General features: G+C 41.4%; 1 protein-coding gene across 6 annotated transcripts in view; it reads right to left on the bottom strand.

Annotated features, from left to right (window-relative positions):
* SRGAP2 (SLIT-ROBO Rho GTPase activating protein 2) overlaps nucleotides 1–25,375 on the bottom strand; it is a 115,400-nt gene that overhangs the window by 48,642 nt on the left and 41,383 nt on the right. For all 6 annotated transcript variants that reach the window (XM_052814919.1, XM_052814920.1, XM_052814922.1 and 3 more), the window contains 2 exons: nucleotides 17,644–17,806; nucleotides 2,635–2,697 (listed from right to left, as the gene is read on the bottom strand). In XM_052814919.1, the coding sequence (XP_052670879.1) occupies nucleotides 2,635–2,697; nucleotides 17,644–17,806 (226 nt within the window). The remainder of the gene's footprint in view (nucleotides 1–2,634; nucleotides 2,698–17,643; nucleotides 17,807–25,375) is intronic.

Here is a 25,375-nt window from a genome sequence, read left to right as displayed (position 1 = left end):
AAACCCAAAGGACATAATATATAAACTAGCTTTTTTAATCCACAAATGCAAAGCAATTCAATCCACATACCAAAGCAAACATTAGTATGATATAATTTTGATAGGGGGCCAAAAAATGCACAGTTGCATAAAGACACCCCGATAGTATCATTCCAGCATTAATAAAGACCCTACTTGCAAATCATTTGATTTATTTCAGATGAAAACCCATTTATACCTATTTCCCCTTAGTTTGAACCATAACATAATTTTACGTAAGTAGGATGCATGCTCTCCCTTTATGCAGTGATCAGCATAGGTTCTTAGATACAAAGAGACATTGTATTTAAACATGAAAGAGAATGTGAATGCAGCCAGTATTAAAGAGAGACTTTCTGAATAATTTACACACACACACACACTTTCAGCTCCTGCATATGCTTAGACTATAAAGCAGGCATTTATAATAATAGATGCAAAGTAGTTTCTTTTCCTCTATCACTGAAAGTGGAACTGGCAGAAAGCAAGAGAAGCAGAAAAAGAAATCACAATTTTAATTCTTTTATCCTACTGACGGTGCCACATTGGCAACCACAAGCTCTGCCTGCCCCACATTTGGTGATGGGGTCACTGTTGACTCACTAGTGCCTGTTGAAGGCAACAGCACAGTCAAGGACTGATTGCACAGGACAATTCAGGACAAAAACTTACAGGTTATAGCAATCCTCTACATCTTCTCTGTGTAGGGAAACTAAAGACTTTGTCCATATCCATTTTGTCTGAAAACAGGGATTCTGCCAATCCTTTGGATACCCAGCAGAACAAGAGGTGGAAGTATTTCTAAAAGTATGAATAAAAGCAATCCCACCAGTGATTAAATTGAGTCCAGCAAGAAGTATCTTTTAATATGATCAGCAGAAGTGGCTTTTTCAAAGGAAAAGACATTTTCTGGTGAAGGGACAATTTAAAATTTTACAGCAGAAGGAATGAATAAATAGATTTCAAGTTCCTAGCACTGACATTAAAAAAGTTAATACCCTACATCGCTTTGTTTATCAAAGGCTGAATTCTGGAAGATCTTCCTTCCAGTGATAAGAGAAATTATTAGGACTCAGTATTTGGCTCAATGATCTGTCAGAGCCTGGCATGCAGAAATAATTACATATGTCTATGTAAACACCACTAACCAGCGACCTTATCAACTTCAGTGCCATGTGAACTTGGATTAGAAATAAATCTCAGTTCCTAAAAGTCTGTGTTTAGAGACAGACCTATATTCTTCCTTAGGATCCCATCCAAGTACATGACTCAAAAGTTGAATCAGATTGTGCCCTCAAATAAAAAATAATTTCTAGATGTAGAAAGTAGGCAGCACTGATGACAGGCACTGCTACATTTACAAAGCCTTCATACCCAAAGTAAATTGTCTGCCTTTCAGGAACACGAGCACAACGCAGTTTGCTCATACTATTGTAAACCAAGGCTGTACTATCTACAGTGACAGTCCATCAAACAACAGGTCAGCTTCAAAGTGCCTCCAGCTTCCACTGTACTGCTCGTTCTTGGCTTTCCTGTTGAGGAACACAAACCCTCTTTGCCAACAGAAAAGACTCAGTCATGCTAAACACTAACCCAGAAAAGGAGGAAAATCATAAACTGGATTCAGCGTCTCACCTCTTCAACTGCCATTTCAGCAGCAAGAACGTTTTTCCTACTCCTAAGCTCCCTTTCTTCCTAAAAGATTAGTCTGAATATTTGGCTTCAATGCCAAATAATTCACTTCTATACATTTTGTTGATATGGGAAGTTTCAGGGAAATCCCCTAATACTCTAGCATCGATATTAACACCAAATTTCTTCACAAGGTTGATATGCCATGGCTTGAGAGACAACCCTGGATCATCTTTTGAAAGAACGAAGGAAATAACATGTACCTCAGTGTAATGACCCAATGTATCATTAAGGATGAAAGACAAAATATTTGGAGCAACAAAACTGTGTGTAGGTTCTGCTTTTAAAAGAGAACTAGCTCAATAACAGCTGCAGAAAGCAAAAAATTAATCGAACAATAGGCTTTTCCATTCATCTATGTGAGAAGAAAAATCCCCAAGCAGCATATGAACTTTTATGAACACATTCCTTCTCCTTTCTGAGGCAGTGCCTCTTTCTTGGTGTCTCCAATGGATATACTGAGAAGCAAAAAGCACAGATGGAAGACTATTACTCTAAAGGGAGCTGTTTTGCTGAATGAGTTGAGGAACAAATAAACACAGTGGATCCCCCTGCTGAAGCTGTATGCTGCCTTTTGTATGCTCAGACCACACAAAACCAGGGACTGAAGATTTTTAGCGTATTTGGAAATAATTCTAATATCTCTTTTTAAAACCAACACTGCAGCTAGCAGCAAGTGTGCATTAAGGTGAGATCTTTGAGAAGTGGAGCCAACACTTACAGAACTGAAACAATGTAAGGACAGACGGAAAAAGTGTGATTTATGGTACTCTATAGACTGGCGAACACAAGCTGCCTCAAACTGCAAAGACTGCAGACATTTATCAGTCTTGGTGCTTAATCTCTGCTGTAACAGCAGGCTGGGAGAAGTCAAACACTTCTTCCTTCTGCCTGAAAAGATGCCAAGAAATCAGTTTGATTTACCGTGTAGAGTTCATTCAAGACCTTAATCAGGTCTTCCTGGAGCTGCAATCCCACTTCCTTGCTCTGCAACAAAACAGAGAAATGAAAGTTAATTGGGGAAGACGGTAAAAAGGCGGAGGAAGTGAGTATGCTCTGCATCTACAAATAATTTAGGCTCAATTAAGCACCGCTATTTATGCTAACAAATCCAGTAACTGCGCGGACCAGAGCCACTTATGGTCAAATTGCACAAACAGTATTAATAAACTGAAGTGTTATATATGCACAGTCAGGAAAGCCCTACCGTATGGAGACAGGGAAATTTCCAGAGAATGTGGGATTTTCAACATTACAAGCCTGGAAACACATAGATTTGCCCATTTTAGCAGGATCAACTATGAATATAGGACGGCTCGGTATGGAAGCTGAAGAAACGCAGGATAAGAAAGCCAACAGGAATGATCCTCCTTTATTGAACATCATATCACAAAACAGGCAATACTTCAATTTTGCTGACGTAAGGCACCTCCTTGACAAAGCCCAACTCTGAGGCTGCGATGACAGCTGGCCACCACCTCCTTCACACTCCCATCTCTCTAGGCAGTGCTGCTGCTGCTCTTTCCTTTGACCTTGCATCTCACTTGCAGCCCTTTGGTACTGCCTGCCCCTCCTATCCTTATTCCTTGTCCCTCAACCACATGCACATCACGAGTTGCCAGTGCCACCCCATCATGATGATTCTTGAAGAAACTAGGTTGCTCAGGTGGGGTCTGGCAAGGTGTTACAACTTATAGAGACGGATCCAGGAGGGAAACCTTACTCCAGTGTCTGCCAGCTCTCGCTTGATAAGCCTTGTGCACAGATTATTAAACCTATTTCCTAGATTCACTAGGGCAACAGCCACTCTTGGATACTGGAGTGGAAATGGCTTGCTGAAGAAGCAGTGTTTGTCACAGAGAAGTCTGGAGGAGCAGGGAGATGTGCTCAAGAACAGGTCTTTTTGCCTGTTGGTACTGAAGGAGATGCTTTGATCCAACTACAGTTTGTGGTGACTGTATTTGAAAGGCTATACAGAGCCTGCAGTCTGTTTTTGAGCACGGTATTAATGTCAATGTTGGTTTTTTTTTTTTAGTTTTGTATGATAAAGCCACTCAGAGTTTAAAAAAAAAAAAAAAAAAAAAGAAAAGTATGTGCTTTCAGATACACAATCTCTCCTTTGAGTCTCCATGAGATTTACCAAAAGTTTACCTCTTCTTCCACAAATACTACAATAGCCTGCTACACCCTCTAGCTTCCTCTGGCAAACGTTCCTTCACTTTTCTATTTCATCACCACAGCTACAAAAAGAACCACCACATCAACATTAAGGAAAAAAAAAAAAAACCCAAACAAAAACGTACTCTTATGGGGCTTTACATGCATGCATTCCCATTTCCATTCAAATTTTAAATCAATATGGGATTTACCTCAATAGACAAAGCAAAAAGGTTTTTTTGTTGTTTTTTTTAAAACTACAAGGACTAGAATACAATTTAACCATATCAATACAAATCACTCTGTCTTGGGGGACACTTGCATTAGTGAGCTGCCTAGTTAAACCTAAGGCTATATGACTCATGAACTTGTTTCTTTCACTAAAACAGCAGATTTAAAAAAAAAAAAAAAAAAGAAAAAAAGAAAAAGAGGTGCAGATAGACATGACTGCTTGTCAAAACCGGCTGACATCCAAACTAGCCTGCAGCCAAGTGTCAGATTTTAAAAATATATTTACTTATTTAAACTCCCTGCTAGGTAACAAGCGGCCAGCACTTCTACATTGCAATTGGACTCAACTACTACATGAAGAGCCGGTGCTGGCAAACATTTGGCTTTAGCTAATACAGGAACAGGAACAACTAAGCTTCTGGTTTTCTAATAAATACACTGGAATGTCCAAAGACGTGCATCTGTAATTACCGACGGACGGCACCTCTGTATGCAAAGCCTTCTTTGAAGAGGTGTTTCTGCATGCAGTATAGCTTGTATGCAAAGGAGGGCGAAGAGACTTTCTTACTTAATGAGTTCAATGGTACTATTAATCTTCACTTCATTAGAGACAGGATTTCATGCTAAAACTGTCACTGTTTGCACTCTGAAGAGCTTCCACGGAAAAGCTGAGAAATTCAGACACATCAAAAAGCACACTGAGGCAGCGTTTGCTGACACACCTTGCAAAGCAAAGCAAAGGTGCAGCCACACGCTCCAGCCTTGCTGTCTCCAGCTGCCATGGCATAGCACTGCTGTGCACACAAACCTCAACAAATCCCTTTTTTCTATAGCAGGAGTATAAATTATCAAGGAAAATGTCTGTATTTGTAATACAATTACATCTTTCAGCCTAGTTATTGAAAGAGATTAAAGCCAATAAAGTTACAGTTAGACCCAAACAGATGTTTCCCTTCTTTGCTGTTGAGGACTCCAAGAAGTGATGTCCCAACTGTTATCCTGTTCACCCGAACAGGCTGCTGGAATGATTTTAACTTACTGCTTCAACCCCGTTCTGTGGTCACATTATCATGCCCAATCATCCTTTGAAATTCCAGGAAAATCCATATCCATTCTGACAGGGAGCTGGTTATCATCCCTGCCTTGTAGCAAGCATATTATACAAATACCAGAGCTGTTGGGTTCAGAGCATTATACAATGCACCCTTCAAGGCGTGAAAAAAAGGAAGAGGAGGGGAAATGGGAGAGACCAATCATGAAATATTTTATAACGCCATATATTGGGCCAAAAACACAACTGAAGGGGAAAGCTCCCTCAAAAAAACCAAACTTAAGGATAACAGGCAATTATTTCTTACATGAAGAGTGGTACAGCCCATGACAGGAGGAAGAGGCCTTTGAGTCCACCTCGTAAGCTTGGTACCAAAATAGGGGGAAATGGGGGTGGGGAGAGAAGTATAAAACAGAGCTGCCTTTGTCAGCCATGGGACAAAATGTTTCTCTCAGTCTGGTGGAAGGGAAGGAATCATACCAGCAGCTCCAGAGAGCGCAGGGAAAAGCTATGGGGGCAAGGTCCATCCCCAAGGGTTTCCTTGTAGCATCTCCCCCAACCGATGGAGAGATGGGAGCAGACAGACGCACCGGGATTTGTTACCTTGTCAAAACCAAACAAAAACCCAACTGCACACGCTATCCAGAGGGAAAGGACAGATCCATCTCTGACATTCACTAATGATGTCTCCACTTGGGCTGCACAGGAGCCAGCCAGCTTCAACAGCTTTGCTCCTATAAAATGTTTAACTGAAAAACACCCCAACAGTTACTAGTATTTAATGACAGGAATCTCAGAAATGCAGTCTTAGCACTCGCAGCATGATCTTTTAACGTTTTCAAACCCCTGCCTGTAATTTCATAGCTCTAATCATTCTGAGGTGCAGGAAAGAGATAAGCACACAGAATTCCACTTTTTCTGAGGTTTTATTAATGAAAGACATCCAGGTGAGTAATTGGAGAAGCCAAGGAAAAGAGCAGACATCTTGTCTCTGTACACTAACATTTCTATTCACAAAAAAACAGGCAGGCTTAAACACTCATAATCTAATAACTATGTTTTCTCCACATTTTCCCACTAATTAGAAAGTGCAAATGCATCTACTGCTACGTGTAACAAGAATAACTTTATTCAGTTTATAGATTTTACTCGTTCACTACCTGCTAAGGCAGTGCTTGCCTTATTGAACCTTCGCACTCTGCATGTTAGAAGTATATACTAATCTACTGGGTTAAGCAAATTTGTTAGGTTCAAGATTATTTATGCCTACAAAGTTCAGGAAAATAAACAGATGAAGAGGTAATGCAGGCAAACCCACACTTAAATCACTATTTCTGCCTAAGAAGTCAAGATAGCATTAAGCCATGAGAAAAAAAAAAACCTCATAAATTAAAAAGCAAAAAGAGAAAGATTATATAATTTAATTTTAAATTATCCTTTTCTGAATACCGTCCAGTTCAGCAGTGCTCAGAGTTTACTGTGTTTCTGAGATGATAGATGGTTTATTATAGACTGTTTATGTATGTTGTGATCCATTCAGACCAGCCTGGCATCGCGCTGCTGGCAGCGCAATGGGACATACAAGCAGAAGTATCCAAGGGTGGGTCCTTTGCATTTTCATATGTTCCAGTCCCATGTTCCTAAACCTGCTTCCCAGGTGGCCAGATGTGCTACTGGAAAAACAAGTGTCTGACACAAATGCTGACAAAGGGGAGCATCCTGCTTTTTCTGAGGAGTCTTTAATTTAAAGAAAACAAAAAAGTTGGTGATTCCCAATCTCCAAGAGAGTTTAAAGAAACAAGATCTACAGTTTTTTCATCTCTGAAAGCAGAAAAAAAGCTGAAGCTGCTGCTCATCACTGCAGTGATATGGGTCGCAAAGATTTTATGACTGCCTTTGTCTCAACATTGGAGATGATTAATGAAAGTGACTAGCTGGGTCTGTTTTAAATGCCCTGAGCACTGAACTTTTCACACAGAAGCAGCTTTTCAGCAGCACGCTTCACTGTGCTGGTTAAACTGCTTGGACTGGACCAATCATCTGCCTCTCACCCGGCTCTTTTCAGCCCATTTACTTATTTCTTGCATAAAATTGCTCATTCACTGTACAAACTGCTGAAGCATCAATTATGCGAAATAGATTAAAATGAATATTTTAATGCATATTCAGGTTGAAGAAGAAAAGAAGAAGTGTAAGTGCCAAATTGTCAAAACACAAAACTCTTTGTGCTTCCAAATGAGCTCTCAAGAAAGAAACTGCCAGATTGCTGGACTGGAAAAAACCTTACATTAAGATGAAGGTAAGATAGATCACAGGTGTCATGAAAACAAGAGCTATGCAATGAACACTGTTAATTTAATGCTGCTCCCCATACTGATTCCACCAACAAAAAAGGTTTAGGAGAAAAAAGCTGAGCTAGGTGACCCTGATAAATGAAAATACATTGGAGGAAGCAGAACGGTTAGCTTGGGAAAGTCAAAAGAAAATGCCTTAGACATTATCAAAGTTGTTGCTCAAGTGCTGTAGAGGGTGGTAGACCTGATGCACAATGAGAACTCTTCTGAGGTCCCATGGAGTTCAAAGTGCATCCAGATTAAGGGCTGCTGATCTTAACTATTGCCATACAGGCATAATAGACTTCAAGATCATGATAGAATATGGCGTGGAATTACGAATAAAATGTATGCCAAGGAAAAACAACAACATACTCTCTGCAGTTGCAAACATCTCCCGGTATCAATTTCTATTTCAACATCAAATTATATATTATGTTTTTCAAAGGCAGACAGAGTTTAGAGTGATTCATTTTGTAAACAGTCTTCCAGGAAAAAAGCAATAAATAAAAGCAGAAGAAAATCTGATAAATTTTATTATTATCTATTCCTGGCTGTACCTGCAACTAGAGTCTATTTGTACATCCCTTAAAAAGCCTGAGGAAGGGCTTGTGCAACAAAATCTTACCTAACTGTCTCCAATAATAAACTGTGCGTGCCTGTGGGGAGGGGGTGTCCCCACAAATCTTGTCTCTTTCTTATCCCATCAGGGCTAAACACTTGTCCTCTTGATCTGGGAGATTATCTAGTTTGATATGCACCATTAATGGTCTTGCAAGATGGCACAGCATGGGAGCCCACCACACGCCTGAGGCTGGGGAAGGGGATAAGCAGGGTGCCAGCACAACCTCACCTGTGCTGCTGCAAAGGTACGTGCTGATCAGTGATAAACACAGCCTTCCTCTTCTCTGCAAATCAGGAAAATTATCAACAGCACCCAAGAGCACAAGAAAGTAATTTCAGCACAGTGACAACAGTAACTGTTGCCCAGGAGTGCTAACTTGCAACCTCAGTATTTTTCTCACAAGCTGCCTTTCTCAAGCCTTTTCTTCAGCCCAAAACAGGAAAGCAAAAGAAGCTGCCCTAAGTGTGCGTGCGTGCACATGCATAAGCATACACGCTCACACATGCACACATACTCCTTTGTTACAACAGGGTGTATATGCACCATGTGCAGAGCTGTAGGTTGCTGCCACCCCTCGCTGGAACATAAATTCCCAGCACGCCATGCCAGCTTCTCAACGGCCTCTTTGTTCCAGCCCTCCTCCCCTCCACCTCCCCTCTAATTTAATCAAGATGTTTTTGGGATCTACTGCAGCACTCGCTTGGCTGTTCCGCATTCCACCAAACATTAACGACTTCAGCTTCAAAATATTTAGGGGCAATAATAAATATGAGAGCTAAGGAATGCTGTCAACATTTTGTGCCCCGGATCTCAAGCCTCAGTAACGTAGTTCCAAATCCGATAGAAAGATGGTACGGCTTCAAAACAAACATACCGTGAAGTTCACAAGATGCTTTCCGTATAAACTCAACAACAGCAAGGAAGCACTCAGAAACCATTGGTGGGTGGATGCGTAACATACTGAGATAAGAGATTTTACCTAATACGTTGCCTAAAATTATGTTAGCCAGTAACAGGGCTGGAACTGGAACCCAAGTCTGCTGATTCGGAAAACCGCTCTCTAACAAGACCATTTCTCTACATCTTTCAAAAAGGAATAATTAAATATACCTAGGTGGAAAACACATTAAATGTTCTAACGCTTTTTGAATCAACAGTGGGAGCTGGGAGGCAAGTGGATTGAGTTCTTGCTGAGACCAGTGAGGAAATTTGCAGAAGTGCAAGAACCTTTTTATTCCTGTCTAAATCAAGGTTACAATACAAGGTATTTATTATGCATTAGGTAACATCTACTTACAAAGTTTGATAAAGAGAAGGCTTGCCAGGTAAAATTTTCATAGAACATACATGTGGCACTTAAAAATGATTTGCTAATTAAAGTTTAGAATTCTTTACAGGTAGATTCTTGATAATTTTCTTTTTTTTTAACCAGGCCTGCCTTAAATCATATGTGCTACTGCATGCAAATGAATTAATCACCTTCGTGTTCTCATCTAAACAATCAACTAGCTTCACTGTATGGAAGTACTCCATCATCACCATCAGTCCAATCCATTTGTTATAAATGTACCCCTTATTTTACAAGGATGTACTCCCAACAAAGCCTGTAAGCTACCTGAAGCCTCTGCAAGTTTTATGCAAGTCTCTCCCACAACTTTTATGGATAAAGTGCTCAGCCATTATCACATGGCCCTACAGAACAGAAATTCTGTAAAGACTTCTTCTAAAGCTTCAAACTCTCCAGAATTTAAAGAAAAGCTAGGAAAACAAAATCTATGTCATACAATATACGTGCATATTTTGGGTGATAGATCATCAGTTTCCAGTTTAATGATCCATTATGCATTGGTCAGTCATATTTAAATTACAGTTGTATTATCTAGTTTTCTCCACCATTTCACTAGTGAGTTGTTTCACCACTACGTCAGTAATAAGGCATTTTCCGTATTACAGCGGAATAGTGTACTCTGAAAAGCCATTCCTACATGAAACCACGTCACACCGCTGCCTCCCATGCTCTGGGCTGAAAGAGTTGCTTCCGAACAAACCTCACACCCTTTTTCTCCTTTTTTTGCAGAATTCTGTGCTGATCCTATTGAATCTTGGGCTTCAGGCACTCAATCCCAACCAACCAAGCAATTTTATGGCTGAGAGCATTCATTCTTGTTGTGAAGCCAGCTACATTTGCCCTCATTGAATGAGCCGCATGTGAAATGGGCTTCAGAAGGTGGCAAGACCTACCAGCAAGTGGTGAAGTCCTGTAAAATATTGGAAGTAACGTTCTGTAATTCTGCTCACACTTTTAATGCTCTGCATGACAGCTTTGTGCTACCAACTTCCCCAATACCCTTTTTCAAACTGCTGTGATGTATCTCTAGGAAAAACTGACTGAAGGGATCAGAGTCAGATGAATGACCTGGAGTGTACAACTGCTGTTCCCTTGTTCCTGGCTGACCTGAATTCACACTGCAGCAAAATAAAGACGAGCATACTGGTGTAGTGAAAGACAATGTAAGCATACAGGAAATTAGAAACAAAATGCAATAACAATGGACTACTTTCACACATTAAATAGGGTCAAATGCAGTGTATTCCTTGCCCAATCTATATGCAGAAGTGACATTTTTAGCCTGTAACATATGCAGTAAAACTACTCCAGCTGTAGCTTTCAGTATCCAGTACATCACCCAGGGCAATAGGCTCTGATTGCACCATTGTAGCTAAGCAGGTACAAACTGTTAGCAGCACAACAGAAACCATCCACTCCAGTTACGGGTTGGGGGAATCATAACTCAGAAGAAGATTTATGTACTGCTAACTCAGATAAGAGCACTACACAAATTATTTCACTCCCTCTCCCTTCCCCCGTTCCACTTGTTCTAAAAATAAGCAGGTAGGAAAACCGGGAGATTTCATTTCCCCAGTGAGAAACCAGAAAGTATCATTTCACAACAGGCCTCTGTGTTCTTTAACTTTTGGGAAAAGAGTAGAGAACTCAACATTACTATTTCCTAAGGCACCTAAGGCAGAGGAAGATGCAGTGGGTAAGGATGTAAGCGTGAGAGCAGGGATATAGCACGTACTTACCAACTCTGCACCTCAGTGACAGTTTTACTTATGGCATTTCTATATTTATTTATGTGTTTACACTGTTATGGAGAAATATTTTTACAAATGCCCAGCATTTTGGCCAGTGCATTTCTTTCATTTGTGTGGCTTCTGCATGTGTGGTGTATTTTAATATTTTTCATATTCTGGTACCAATGTAGCAATGAGACATACTGCAGCTGTAAAGTAGGTCATCTTTGGCACAGACCCCTTAAGAGAATTAGTAATTCTTCTTCCTTGATTACTGCAAGCCTTTTAGCCAACTCATTGTGCATTTTTCATTTCGCATCAAATACTGTGCAGTGTATTTGTAGATAAACCATTTTTTCCACTATCAAAGGTATTAAACAGGAAGCAAATTTCAAATCCTCAGTTTTGTTTTCTTCATTCCTTACAAGGTTTTCTCCCCACAAATATCACAATTGAACTTGATACAATAGTGTAAAGGAATGCTATGCTCTCAAAGCAAGATTTGTAGGGCAACCACCTTTCCCTGTCCCCACTACTCTATACCAAAAGGACACGTCCACCTGTACAAGCTAGAAAGCAGGGCAGGACGGGGTTACAGCTCCAAGCATCTCCAGTGAGCCTCCCAATTAGCACTGCTGCAAGGACCCCCAAGTTAAAAATACAGCAGAAGACCTATGGTATAAACACAGTAGGACCAACGCTGCATGAAAGGGACACGTAACAGCAAGGCAGGCAGATGCTGAGAAGGTACCTGGCTCTATTTAGAGGCAAAGCTCTAAAAAGCATCCGACTAACAGCCACTGCCTGTCCTGAGGCCCCTCCAGACACAGGAGCTTACACATACGCAGAATAAATCTGTCTTTCTGCCTATTAACACTTTCCAATTACTTCACAATTTTGTTATGTAAAAATCTGTCAAACTGAAAAAAAAATCAGTTTGTTCAGAAACTGCTCAAAGTGACTGAGGCTTCCACAGTCCATTCTTTTTAAAAGATTTTTTTTCCTTAAATTTGAACAAGACTATCAGTCTGCTTCTAGAGAAATCTCAAAGAGACAACAGAGAAAGAGTGATTAAAGATACCAAATTAAAGAGACTGCTTCTCAAAAGGCTATACATATATAAATAATACCAAGGGATCCCACTAAAAAGACACGTCCGTAGGCAAGAAAACCTGATAACCATGTGAGAAACAGAAAGGTTGTACCATGCAGAGAAATCAAGGGCCACACTAAAACAACAGGGTGACGGGGATAGAGAGAAAAGGGAAAAAAGGGCAAATCAAAACGGGAGTCAGCTCAAATGGAAAAATATTTTTACTACATATATATAAATATATACATAAAAGGGCCACACTGAAGGAGGATAAGCAGGAAGAAATCAAAGCAGTGCTCTCCACAAAAGTAGATGGAGGAATGAAACAGAGCGTGCACAAGAACAGGTGCTGACATCAAAGCAGGACAGTCTTCCAGGAGAGGGAGAGGTGACCAGAACAGCAATGCCGGGTGGCACATGGGCTTTAAACTTCAACCGTGTATGAAACCCAGGGCTATGTCATTAACTGTTGGACAAGTAAGAAAATATTACCTCCTTCCCAAGATGTAACAATTTGTTATTAGGACAATTCCACCAGTTCCCCTCCAGTTTTATTTGCTCAAGAGAGAGGTTATTTATTTCACAATTTATCTTCCTTTTCTTTTGTAGTAGCACAGAATTGCACCAACACCGTTCCTGGGGCCAGCAGCACCGCTGAAGCCAAACACCAGATCCCCACTGATGCCAATAGGATTCATCTGCAAGACTGCTATAGTAGCAAGCCCCTTACTGACAACATCTTTTACTGAAATGTAAAAGTGTTTCCTCAGGAGAAACCAAAACAAAGGGTACGGAAAGAGTACAGTGTTCAAAGAATACCTACGCGTTAGGTTGCAAGTTTCCAATAAGATATAAAACCACGTTTGATGCAAACAGCCCAGTGCTCAGACATGTAAAGGTTTTGCAGGGAGAGCTAACCGAGGAAGTAAACAAATCCAAGAGCCAGGAAGAAACAGGGCTGACACACACTGTACATCCAGCACCACTTCAGTGCTGGCTTTGGCAGCAAACACAGCTTCTCTTATCAGCAAAGATACCTTTGAAGTGGCTGGCAAGCTTCCATCTAACACTCAAACAACTAAGACCCTCCACATCGTAACACAGCCCTGGAGAGGGATCTCTTCATCATAAGACACGAACAGAAAAACTGCATGAGACAAAGCCACAGACCATGCAGGCTTCCCATGACACCGTGAATCTAAACACTGTGAACATAAACCCTCTGAAAACCTGTGTGCAATGCAGGCACCACCGCTGGAATTTCAGAAGTACACTGATTTCTAGACAGACCCATCCAAGCTCAACTGTCAGCACTGCTGTGCCCTTTGTATAACTGGTCCGCGGGGTCCAAGAGTGAACACACGAGAATGTGTCTCAGCCTGTGGACGATTCTCCACCGCAGTCGCTGGAAGAGACAAACCCCACATTGCCACCGCTACTGATGGTCTTCTGGACAGAGACAGACCTGGTTTGCCCACATCAGGCTTCACGCTGCTCCCGCTGCAACACAGCCAGCTCCCACCCCGCTTCCCTCTGCATCTCCACTGCCCTTGACAATGTGTTTCCTTCCCAGCACAGACCTTATCACACCCATCCAGGCCCTTTGTAGCCTTAAGGCTGGATTACGGCTGCATGCTGTACTTAGATCTCTCTCGTCTGAAAAAGCTCACCACTTCAGACAGTGCAAGATAGAGCAACTCAAGAGTTTAGCACCAAAAGGGATCTTAAGTGCATCCTTTTTACCCTGTCCGTCCTTCCTAGCTCACCTGCTCAATCCCAGCATGATACAAAGCACTGATTTGAGAAAGCCCTAAATTATAAATGGCCCAAGAAAAAGATCTCATGTCTCAGGATTTTATCCCAACCGCCCTCAGCAAATGAGGATCTCTATATCACTATCCTCTCCATATTTCATAGCATTATTTACAACCCAGTGAGTAGTTCCTAAACGTAAGTTACTAGAGCACGTGCAATCAGCCAGACACATGTATAACTTTTTTGAGAAGGTATTTTCCAAAGAGAAGTGTAAAAATAATGTTCCTCAGACTTTCAAATAATAAAGTGTCCTTCACACAGATTCCCTGGGTAGCAAGACACAAGGACAGAGAGCTCCCAAACCAGCAGCAAGATTGGCAGCACAATTCAAACAGCTACAATTTCTGTTGGAAAACAGTAAAAAACAGCTCTTGTGTTAAGCTAAACCTGAGTGCCCTAACAGCAACACAGCTAAGGCTCTTCCTCCTGCAGGCTGCATTTCATTAAACTGCAGTGCATTTTAGCGTGACCATACTGCATGTGTTACACCACACAGGAGATAGTGTGGAATCAGTGAATGAGCTGGAACGACTGCATGGCACAAGAGAGGCAGGAAACTCAGGTCTCAGAAGTAATACAGCCAGTTATTTCACTGACGTAGCCTGGCTAATTAGATCTGTGAAGAAGCTACATAAATTTGCTGAGATGTAGCACCACACTAATTCAGCTATGCCATTCAGAGCTCATTCACATTTGGTTTTTGATTGGGACCTCTGAATTTGCCTTCCACAGCTTCATGGGAAGTTTTGCAGCATGGCACAGTAGCTTTATTTTCCACGTGGCTCCTGTATAAACTACATCTGTTTCAAGACTGCTAAAAAGTGCTCAGTCTTCTGAGCTGTCACATACTATGGTAGCTCTTCTCCATTAAAAAGTGGGAAAGGATGTCTCAAAAGTTTAAAAAAGGATGGGAGAAGCTAAAGGGGAGAGGGAGGAGAATGTTCTTGTAGATTTTCTCATCAATAGGACTAATTTCCCTTTGGGCTAGCATGGTTTTAACTTCCGGTTAGAGGCACAAAAATATATGCCACTCCTAAACATCTTGCCGAGTCACCTAATTATTCCCCTTCAATTCCTACAGATACTGATCAGAAAGGCATCCTGGCTTTGCCAGCGACTTGCTGAGCAGCCCTGGATAAGTGACTTCATCCACTTGTCCCTGTTCTTTCATCCAGGAAAAGGTACCACTTTTCTGCTTATGGTCCAGAGATATTCTGAAGATTGTTTGTACTGCTCCTGGGATATACTGAGTACTACAAGCATGCTACATAGGGGTTTTATAAATGGATAGCGTTTTCTTTAAATCCATGGAATATAAAGCTGATTTGCAACACACCACATCTGTTTTCTAGCCTACAGTAGCTTTTGTACCACTTCATGCTGCTTCTTGCAGCTCAGGAAGGTCAGAGATTCTAGTGAAAAAGCACAAGTAGCAGCAGGTCCATGTTCAGCCAAATTTCTTTATTTATCAGGTGCTATCTTACTCAACTATGTGACACTAGATAAGACAGGATGCAATTTTTGTTTTTAACCACCCAGCACAAGTGGAATAGTAATCTAATACCTGTTTTGGCCTTCAGCCAGTTTGGTATGCCTGGCAAACAGTCAGACAACAAGTAGTTGGAATTTAGTAACAAGTGCCTTTTGTTTGCACAAATTAATACGGAGTTTGCATTTGGCCTGTGAGAAAGAAACCAGAAGGGTATTTTATTGTTGGTCGGTTATTTGTTTGTTTTTATTCCAGTCCTACTACCCCAAATAAAACAAAACAGGGCAAAACCATGCTTATACAAGGGGCTGAAAATTAAGATGCTAGTTTCCAGCCAAACTGGGATAATATCAATTTCCATGTACTTCTTTGCTGAGGCATTTTCTCAGCCACCTTCCTCAAGCACAGCCCTTGTTGAAATTCAGTGGGGAGATTACTTATCCTTTGGAAGGATTAAAGGAATTGAAGAGTAACTGCCATCCAATAATCCCGTGTAAGTGTCTAATCAACCGTAATGTAATTACCAGGAAGTTTTAAAAGGTCAAAAAGGCCTTAGTGTGACGTTACTTGAAAAAGAGAAGGTTCCTCCTCTGCTTGGGCAATAACGCAAAAAAAGAAGTAAAAGACAAACAGAATGTAACACTTTATTTTTCATAATCCGTTGCTATCCGTTAAAAATTCAAGAAATATGCAGAGGACAAGGAACGCAACAGTGCACTTGCACTTATTTTCATTCTCCCATAGAAATCAGTTGCCAACACACACAAATACCTGCTGTAAAAGAGCAAATGCATTCTGCTCTCCAGGTAACACACAAGATGCTGCTCCTTCAAGTGCATCTTGACATGAAACATCACACACAATATTGAGCATTGTTCATCTTCTAGCAGTCTAAAGGGACTGCATTATATAGACTCTCTTTATCAGTTAAAGCAATATAGAGATGTTAAGAAATATCTGAACACTCTCTCCTCGAGACATTTCAAAAGACTGTCAAGACCAGAGTGAAAAGCCAACGAGGCCTCCAATTACTGCCGACTGCACCTAAACAGATTTTAATTTTAAAGTCACAAACTACTCACATGACTCTCTTTTAATATAACAACTGACACCACTGAAGGCAAAGACAGACATGAAAGTACGCTAGGAGTTTTTTTTTATCAAAAGTGTTCCTCTTCCGTTTCTCTCAGAGGCAATGTGGTCTAGGATGAGCCTCCATAAAAGTATTCTTTAGAAAGCTCGAGTCCTTCTGCAACTCCCTTCTCTAGGCCTTGCAATAGCAGAAATAACTCTCCAAGATCATGACACATTGCAAGGGGGTGGGGAGTGGGGGAAGAGAAATTGCTTTCAAAGGTAGAATTGCAGTGTTTTTAACATGTTAACTAGCAGATGTTACAGCGATTGACAGATGTCTGAAGAGACTAGGCATTACCATTTAATAGGAGTTTCAAAGCTTCCATATCGTGTTTCTTCAACTGGAAGAACAGATTCTTAAGAGAAAAATACCCTCACACACTGTCCCACCTTTTTTTCCAGGTGGAAATCAAGGGGAGAGAAAGGGGACAAGGCTAACAAAAGAGACTTCAGCTGCATTTTCTCCTTTTTCCAGAGAAGGACAATACAACCTTTTATTATCTAGCATGGTAGGAATTCTCCCTAATTTTTCTTTTAACAGTAGTTTCTCCTCCATGGCAGATACAAATTTCTCTTTAGAGAGCTGTTCTTGATTATATTCAGAGTTGAAGACCTGGAGGGCTTCTGCTTGTTTAATAGAATTTTCAGAATGCATACAAAACTGTGAGCATGTTAAGAGGAAAAAACATGGCCTGAATTTAGACCAACAAATCTCAACCGACCACTTTTGGGAAAATCCTAGAATACTAGAAGAAGAAAATTACTAAAGAAATCAAAGGTAAATCAAGCATAGTTATCCACAAAGAGGAAAAAAGCACCATGTGTTAGGCAGAGTCAACAATAAATTAATTCCACCAGAAGTAATAGCTAAAACTTTGTATTTCAGAAGGGCCAAACAAAAATACATGTGTTGTAACACTCAGTTACCTTCTTGAACAGGCGCCCCGAATCTTCGCTGACCTGGACAAAGCGCGGGATGATGTTGTTGAGATAGATGTCACTTAGGGTGGTGTGATCCCTGCTCTCTCGCTTCACTTGATTTAGCAGGAGATTCCAACAATTGACTGGCGATAGCACATTCTGATCCTTCCTATAAAGGACACAAAATAGAAACAAGAATTGGATAGGACTTCACCTGAAGGGGACAAAACTATTCATGATGTTCTACATCTATAAACACTAGAAACTCAGCTATGGGACGTATGGATTTACTGAGGGAGAGGAGAGGAAGGCTATAAAATGGCTATTGCACATACAGAAAATACGCCCTCAGTTACACACGACTACATTCACATGGCCATGGGCTTTTGTCCCCCAACAAACATATCAGGCAAATGCAAGCTACCGTGTGCCAAATGTAGGCTCTAATTTTTTCCTTTGAATCCAAGATTTTGTGCATAAATTACAGTGCCTGAGGGAGAGCGATGGCTCCAGTGTCTGACAATAGGTTTCACAGTGCTGTCTCAGGCATTTGTGACTTAACCACAATAAAAAGATTTCAAGCATCCAGTTAGCTAAATAGCATCTGCATAGGAAACCAAATGTTATGTTTCATGTACAAAAACAATTATGTGCAAGCATCTATATCTGTCCCAAGCAAAAGAGAAGGCAACATTCATACAAGCAGCTTTATTTTCTCATCTTTGAACTTACTCCACCTTATTATGGCTGATTCACCCTGCACCCTGCAAATAAGCAATACAAAGGGCAAAAGGGGAGATGAGAGGAACCTCAGTTTATTTGGATCAACGTTTCATCTACTGAAAGGAGTAAGTCATTTCTTAAGGCAGCATTTCATACTAGATGAAAGCAAGGACGTTAGCAATGATTTTGCATGGTCCTCCAGCAGCCCCGCAGCAGTGTTTGAAACTGGCAGATCTAGGTGTAGTCTTAACTACATCATTTACTTCTCTCTAGATCTGTTTATCATTTGTTTACAGTACAATAATATTTATTTAGAAAAGAGTAAGTCAGATCTCTGGTGGAAAGCCAGAGGTCTTCTTGATTATTGTACGCAACTGTATCAGATTTCTTTCCTCTTAAAAGAAATGCCATTTAATTTCCACTGAAAAAGGGAATATTCTGCACTTAAAAGGACAGCAATCTCTGCTGCAAGCAATGTCTGACATCATGAAAATGTGAAAATTAAGCCATAGCAGACTTTCATTACCCTTCTCGTGACATCAACGGTTGGGTTTGTAGTGCAATATGGATAATTTTAGATAAAGAAGAATAGTTTCAGAACAGCTGATGTTGATGCTTTGTTTCTTTTCCTCAAAAAAATGAAAAGCTCAGGAAATCACTGCAGCTTGTGATCTGGACTGCTTCAAGGTTTGGAGTGCACGTGTGTGTACAGTGGGAGGGGGTATAAAAAGTATTCTGGGCTTTTGGTTCTCCTGGTGTTTTAAGTAAAAAAAAATAGAAAATAAAATGTGAGAAGGCATAGATTTTATTTAGAGACAGTATTTTCCTTCGTACTCTAGTGTCCTGTATTGCAGATATTGCTGACGCACAAAACCAGATGGAATGATCAAAATGCTGAACTGTATAAGGTTGAAACTGCTAGATGTTAAGCTATATAAATCAAATAGTTGTCCCCCGATCTGCAACCAGTCTTTGCAGCATACCATTCGTTTTGCTAATATGCCAGAGAGCTAATTAGTAACCACAAGACCCAGCTAATAGAACTGTGAATCTACGTGTACTGACCAGGCTGCAGCCAGCCCTCGAAGGGCACACATGCAGATAAGGAGCCATATGCTCTGACTCCCACTGAAATGGAGATAAAAGCTGCCACCACAAGAGAAGGCTGCTCATGGCTTGGACAGATGTATTCTTCACTAGGTAGAAAACTGTCTGGATGGCTGAGCCCAAAGAGTGGTGCTGAATGGAGTTAAATCCAGTTGGTGGCCAGTCACAAGTGGTGTTCCCCAGGGCTCAGTATTGGGGCCAGTTCTGTTTAATATCTTTATCAGTGATCTGGACGAGGGGATCGAGTGCACCCTCAGTAAGTTTGCAGATGACACCAAGTTGTGTGGGAGCATTGATCTGCTCGAGGGTAGGAAGGCTCTATAGAGGGGTCCGGACAGGCTGGATCGATGGGCTGAGGCCAGTTGTATGAGGTTCAACAAGGCCAAGTGCCGGGTCCTGCACTTGGGTCACAGCAACCCCATGCAACACTACAGGCTTGGGGAAGAGCGGCTGGAAAGCTGCCCGGTGGAAAAGGACCTGGGGGTGCTGGTCGACAGCCGGCTGAATATGAGCCAGCAGTGTGCCCAGGTGGCCAAGAAGGCCAACGGCATCCTGCCTCGTATCAGAAATAGTGTGGCCAGCAGGAGCAGGGCAGTGATCATTGCCCTGTACTCGGCACCGGTGAGGCCGCACCGTGAACACTGTGTTCAGTTTTGGGCCCCTCACTACAAGAAAGACCTTGAGGTGCTGGAACGTGTCCAGAGAAGAGCAACGAAGCTGGCAAAGGGTCTAGAGAACAAGTCCTGTGAGGAGTGGCTAAGGGAACTGGAGTTGTTCAGTCTGGAGAAAAGGAGGCTGAGGGGAGACCTTATTGCTCTCTGCAACTACCTGAAAGGAGGGTGTAGCCAGGTGGGGGTCGGTCTCTTCTTCCAGGAAACAAGTGATAGGACAAGACGAAATGGCCTCAAGTTGCGCCAGGGGAGGTTTAGATTGGATATTAGGAAAAACATCTTCACTGAAAGGGTTGTCAAGCATTTGAACAGGGTCCCCAGCGAAGTGGTTGAGTCACCATCCCTGAAGGTATTTAAAAGACATGTAGACATGGCACTTAGGGATATGGTTTAGTGGTGGACTTGGCAGCACTAGGTTAATGGTTGGACTCTACGATCTCAAAGGTCTTTTCCAACCTAAACAATTCTATGATTCTATTACATAATATACACATTAAGGTGTTTTTTTTATTTAGGTGAGACAAGAAACAACACCCAGATTTCTTCCACTAAAGAGAGGGCAGGAGGAGGAAAGGCATCTCCAGAAAGAGCTCCTTCAAGGAGCAGCGCTGGGTTGGAGGTATACACACCATCTGGAGAGCCACCATCTCTACCAACAGACAAACTGTGGTTCAGGTAGAAGACAGGAAGCAAACTAAATGAGACAGTATTGTGGATGGTTGTAAAGAGCAGTTTATGAAGGACAGTATTAAAAGATGTTAAAAGTTGGTTGGTTTGCTCCTTTACACCAATGATATAGAAGTACTTTACACAGCAAATTAGCATTTGCCCTCTAAAGCTGCAAGAGCTTCAGCAAGTGAAAATTAATCAACTACTGTAAAAAGTCTGGGAATGAAACTTAGGAACAAAAAGCTCAGACTCTTCACCAGCTGATCTTGTTCTAGCTGTTCAAAATCCTGCCTCAAAACCCTTAACAGCCTGTTACTGCTTCATCACTTTGCTGCTTCACTCTTTTCCTAACACCAGTGCAGCCGCAGATCTCCTCTAAGCAGCCAGAAGTCCAGCTGTGTGCAGCCTGCTAACTTGCCTTCTCAGGCAAGTTACTACTATTCATCTGCACAAACTGTTAACCCAGAAACTCAGCTGTTTTGATCCTTAGTATCTCCCATCGCATCCTCCATCTCGTTACGAAGTTTTGCTATCTACTCCACTAAGAGCACCTGGCTGTTCATGGATGCCCTCGCTGAGGTATCAGTCCAACCCCACCTTGAGCATCTTGGAAGAGCTGTGAGCAACAAGGACCAAGGGTTATGACTATAGACAAGAATACATGCAAAGGACCAGAGAGCAGCACAGTACGAGTGCCTTGCTTTCCAAAGAAAACTGAAGCACCAAATGGGAACCAGAAGAAATGCAATAGTTAACTGGACAATTCCCAGCTGTCCAGGCTGCCCTACCACAACACCCGAAGCTATTCTAAGGCAGCACATAGCACGAATACCAAGAGTCCATGAAAAGCATGGTGAGTAAAATTGCTGGTGTCTAATGGCGCCAGATGGGTTGTTGACACACTCCATGTGGTTAGACATGAAAGGCCATCCTGCAGGAAAAAATAATCACAACCCCACATGCTTCCAATCCGCGACCGGGATTGTCACCTTCGGGTCTGCGCCGCACCCTGAGCTCAACCTCATGCAACCACAGCTCTGCACGCTTCAAGATTTTTCGTTTAAATTCCTTTAATTTATTGGTGTCTCTTGGTTTTACTAACCCCTTCAGTACCTTGTTAAAACGGTCTGTCTCGCTTTTGTACAGGTTCAATGTTTTCACAGCAAGGTTTTTACAGGAAGCAAGACAACAACTCTCCTTCATTATTTGCTAGTTACAATTTTCCTAGCACTGACAAAAAGCAGATAAAGGCAGGCCTTAAGACAGAAATGAAACAGAAAAGGAAAGAGGCAGTTACTTACTTCAAACCTTCCAAGTAGCCTTGAAAACTACACACACATTAACTGTTAAAGCACCTCTAAAAATGCAGCATTTTCTGGGGTAGAACATGGCAACAGTTTTCACAACACAGAGCAGAAGTTATACAACTGTTTACAACAGACCCTTTTCTATCATAACCACAAGCAGATGGCAGAGAAGCAAATTGCAATTTTCATTAACTATTTCAATTCTCAAAGGAGCTGGCAAATATACTCTGCTTCCAGTTTCATGTCACCACAGAGGAGGGATGAAAAAGGGAAGAAAAATATGCAATAGAGACCACGGAGTATAATCAAGAGTGAGCTCAATTTCCACAGATTCTGCAGAATGACTGGAGTCAGTATTCGCCCTTAAGAAGTAAAATTGATGAGATCAACCCAAAACTTTAGGACCTGGATATGAACTTTCCCAAAGTGCTGGCGATTTCACGTTCACTACAACTGTTTGATTCAAACTTCCCCCGCAAGGAGAGGAGGAGGAGGAGGAGGGAGATGCCAAGATCTAGGTTTATTTCAAGCACTATTTATACTCATTTAAAGATCGTGTGATGATAGTGAATCTGGAGAGTTTACTTAGGTTAGCCTAAATTACACCAGATCACAGCAATCGGGGGTGTTTGGGAGCAGGAAGAGGAAGTTGTGCACAGATTTTTAAGGAACCACAAAGTATGAAGCTCTGTGGTTTCCCGGGTGTTATCTTGATTGGGTCCTGTGCAACTTCCACTTCAAAGGTTTCAGTCAGTCTCAAAAGATCAGATGGGAAGATTGAGTCCCAAGTATCCAAAACGTCTTAATTAAATTACTCATTCATACAAGGAACTCACAGACAATCCAAGATTTATCTGCATTAAGGCAATTAGGAGAGAGGGACAAAGGCCAGCGACACTTAGTTGGCATTGCAAGGTAACCCTGTTCAGAGCAACAGCAGAAAAATTATCTTAAAAAACAACCTCCTCCCCCACACTAGATTAAAAAAAAAACCACCAACAAAACAAAAAACCCCACACCCACAAACCAGGAATAGGAATACTGGGTTTCCATAAGGAGTGCAAGACAAAGGAATGAGTCAGATGAGAACGAAAATATTACTAAATAGAAAGAGAGAAACATTTAAATTAACATAGGCACATCATATCATTCATGTGAACAGGAAACTTCTCTGACAGTTCCCTCCTTCAAACTGAGTTTTTTAAAGCAGGTCTCCCGGTGGTACATACAAAAACTGAAGTTTCCTCTTTCACCTCCCTGCACCCTCTCCCCAATATCGGGATCTGTTTCCTAGAGGTGTGCAACAGACACTTCCAGACCTGGTACATTCTGAAATAGTGATCAAGATCCTGGGAACCGAGAAACTGACTTATTTCTCACTCTGCAGAGTAACCTGCCTGCACTACCTTTCCCATCCCAACAGGGACCTGCGGGCTCAGGTCTCTGAGCTCTACAGGGTGCTCACTCTGCAGTACTGACCTCATGCCCAGCTCACCTGAACTACCTGCTAAAATTAGATATGAGGTGAAGGGAGAGATGAAAAAGTTATTTTCGGATCTGTGCAATTGTCAAGTCCACCCTACAAACCACCAGAGCTAGAGCTAGACCAAGTGTTAGAGCAGAGACGTAATTGTTTCTGTATATACTTTTTCAAACCTGTCTGTATTTTGTCCTCTGCAGTGTGCTCCGTAAGAGTAGCTACAATCATACCAACCAATACAGTGCAATACTAGGATCGCTGATATGATGAAAAACACCACGAAGATCCTCCCTGGGGTTTTACATCAATTTTCACTGGTCATGTATCCCTAGCTCTCCAGATTCAGTGAGGTCACTGAATTAATGAATGCTTCATGCTTAGAAAAATCTTCCAAATGTTGTTAGTTGAAAGACTCAGAAAAAAATGTTCAGGAATCAGCTCCGTCAAAAAAAATCACAGGTCAAGATAACCTATGACAATATTTATCAATTAAAGTAACAATAGTAACAATGACAGTAACTGAAGTCCACGTGATCCAAACGCTTTTGTCGATACCTCCCTCACAGCCTGTATCATCTCACCTCTAAAGAAATCATTCCACTTTTAAGAATACTAAAGTTGAACTTCTCTGCAAGCTGCTCATTCAAATCAGTGTTTGATTTCCCCTTAAAGCCTTCCTGACACAGCTCAGTGTTAACTGCAAATATTGAGAATTACAAGCATGGACATACACGCTGCTCCCTGCCCTTCTCTTCCAAAAGATTCCAGTTATGAACATCTGTTGTTTACAAGTGCTCAGCCTGAAGGTTGCCAGACTTATTCTGCATCTTCTACTTCAAGGCAAAGGCTGCCAGAAAGCCATCTGAATTTCATGCTGGGATATCCTGGACATTCAGCTCTCCAGCTGACAATTGCTACTCAGTATCCTACTACCAAAGATTATCTTGATTTAAAATACAGCCTTAAAATAGCATTGTCTTTTAATTTTTTCTTTTTTTTTCCTTTTTTTCTTTTTTCTTTTTTTTTTTTCCTCATTTTTTCTTTTGAAAGGAATCAGTCAAGCTTTGCCACAGTTTTTATATTGTTAACTGATTATTTGAACACGCAAATGCCTTTAGGACAAAATCACATGAAAGAGGAGAACTGAAGTCTGGAGTTAAAGGTCCCAGGGTTTCACTGCAGTGGGAGAGCACCTTCCTCTGAGGATGGAAGTCATACCAACACCCAGCACTGCTGCCTGCAGGGACCCCCGAGACCCAACAGGCAAGATGGACACCTGCTGAGATGGATGCTCTGATTTAACTGCTACACAGGAGACCTTTAATTAGGCAGGTCTTTAAGGAGCAATGACTATACCAAACTTGTGACAAACAAGCTCTTGTAACAACTAGAGGTATAAGACATGGGCCGTGAAATGCATTTCCTCCAGTCCTTACATCTTGTGCAAGGACATTTACCAACAGGTACTGAAGAAGCCCTACCAAATATATACATTTTATATGACTATTCTCTTTAATAGTCTGTTCTAATTGAAAAAACACTTTTAAAAGAGAAAAGGCAAAGTGAGGTCTAACAGCCATGGTAGAGTAGTTAAAAGCAAGTAAAACCTGGGACATATCCAACTGTCATCAACTCGTATGTCACCTTGGCTAAACCAATCTGTTCCCCTTCTTCAAAGATATAAAATGAGAATAACATACACCTACCTCTGTAAATCATTTTAAGATGCTCCAGTGAAGCTAGCTTTAAACTGTGCAATGTGCAAGCACCCTTTAAGTCCA

This window comes from Harpia harpyja, chromosome 19 (assembly GCF_026419915.1).
Source record: "Harpia harpyja isolate bHarHar1 chromosome 19, bHarHar1 primary haplotype, whole genome shotgun sequence".
In the NCBI taxonomy this organism is placed as follows: domain Eukaryota; kingdom Metazoa; phylum Chordata; class Aves; order Accipitriformes; family Accipitridae; genus Harpia; species Harpia harpyja.
Note: the sequence above shows the minus strand (reverse complement) of the source record. Positions and strands in the feature narration are given on the sequence as shown.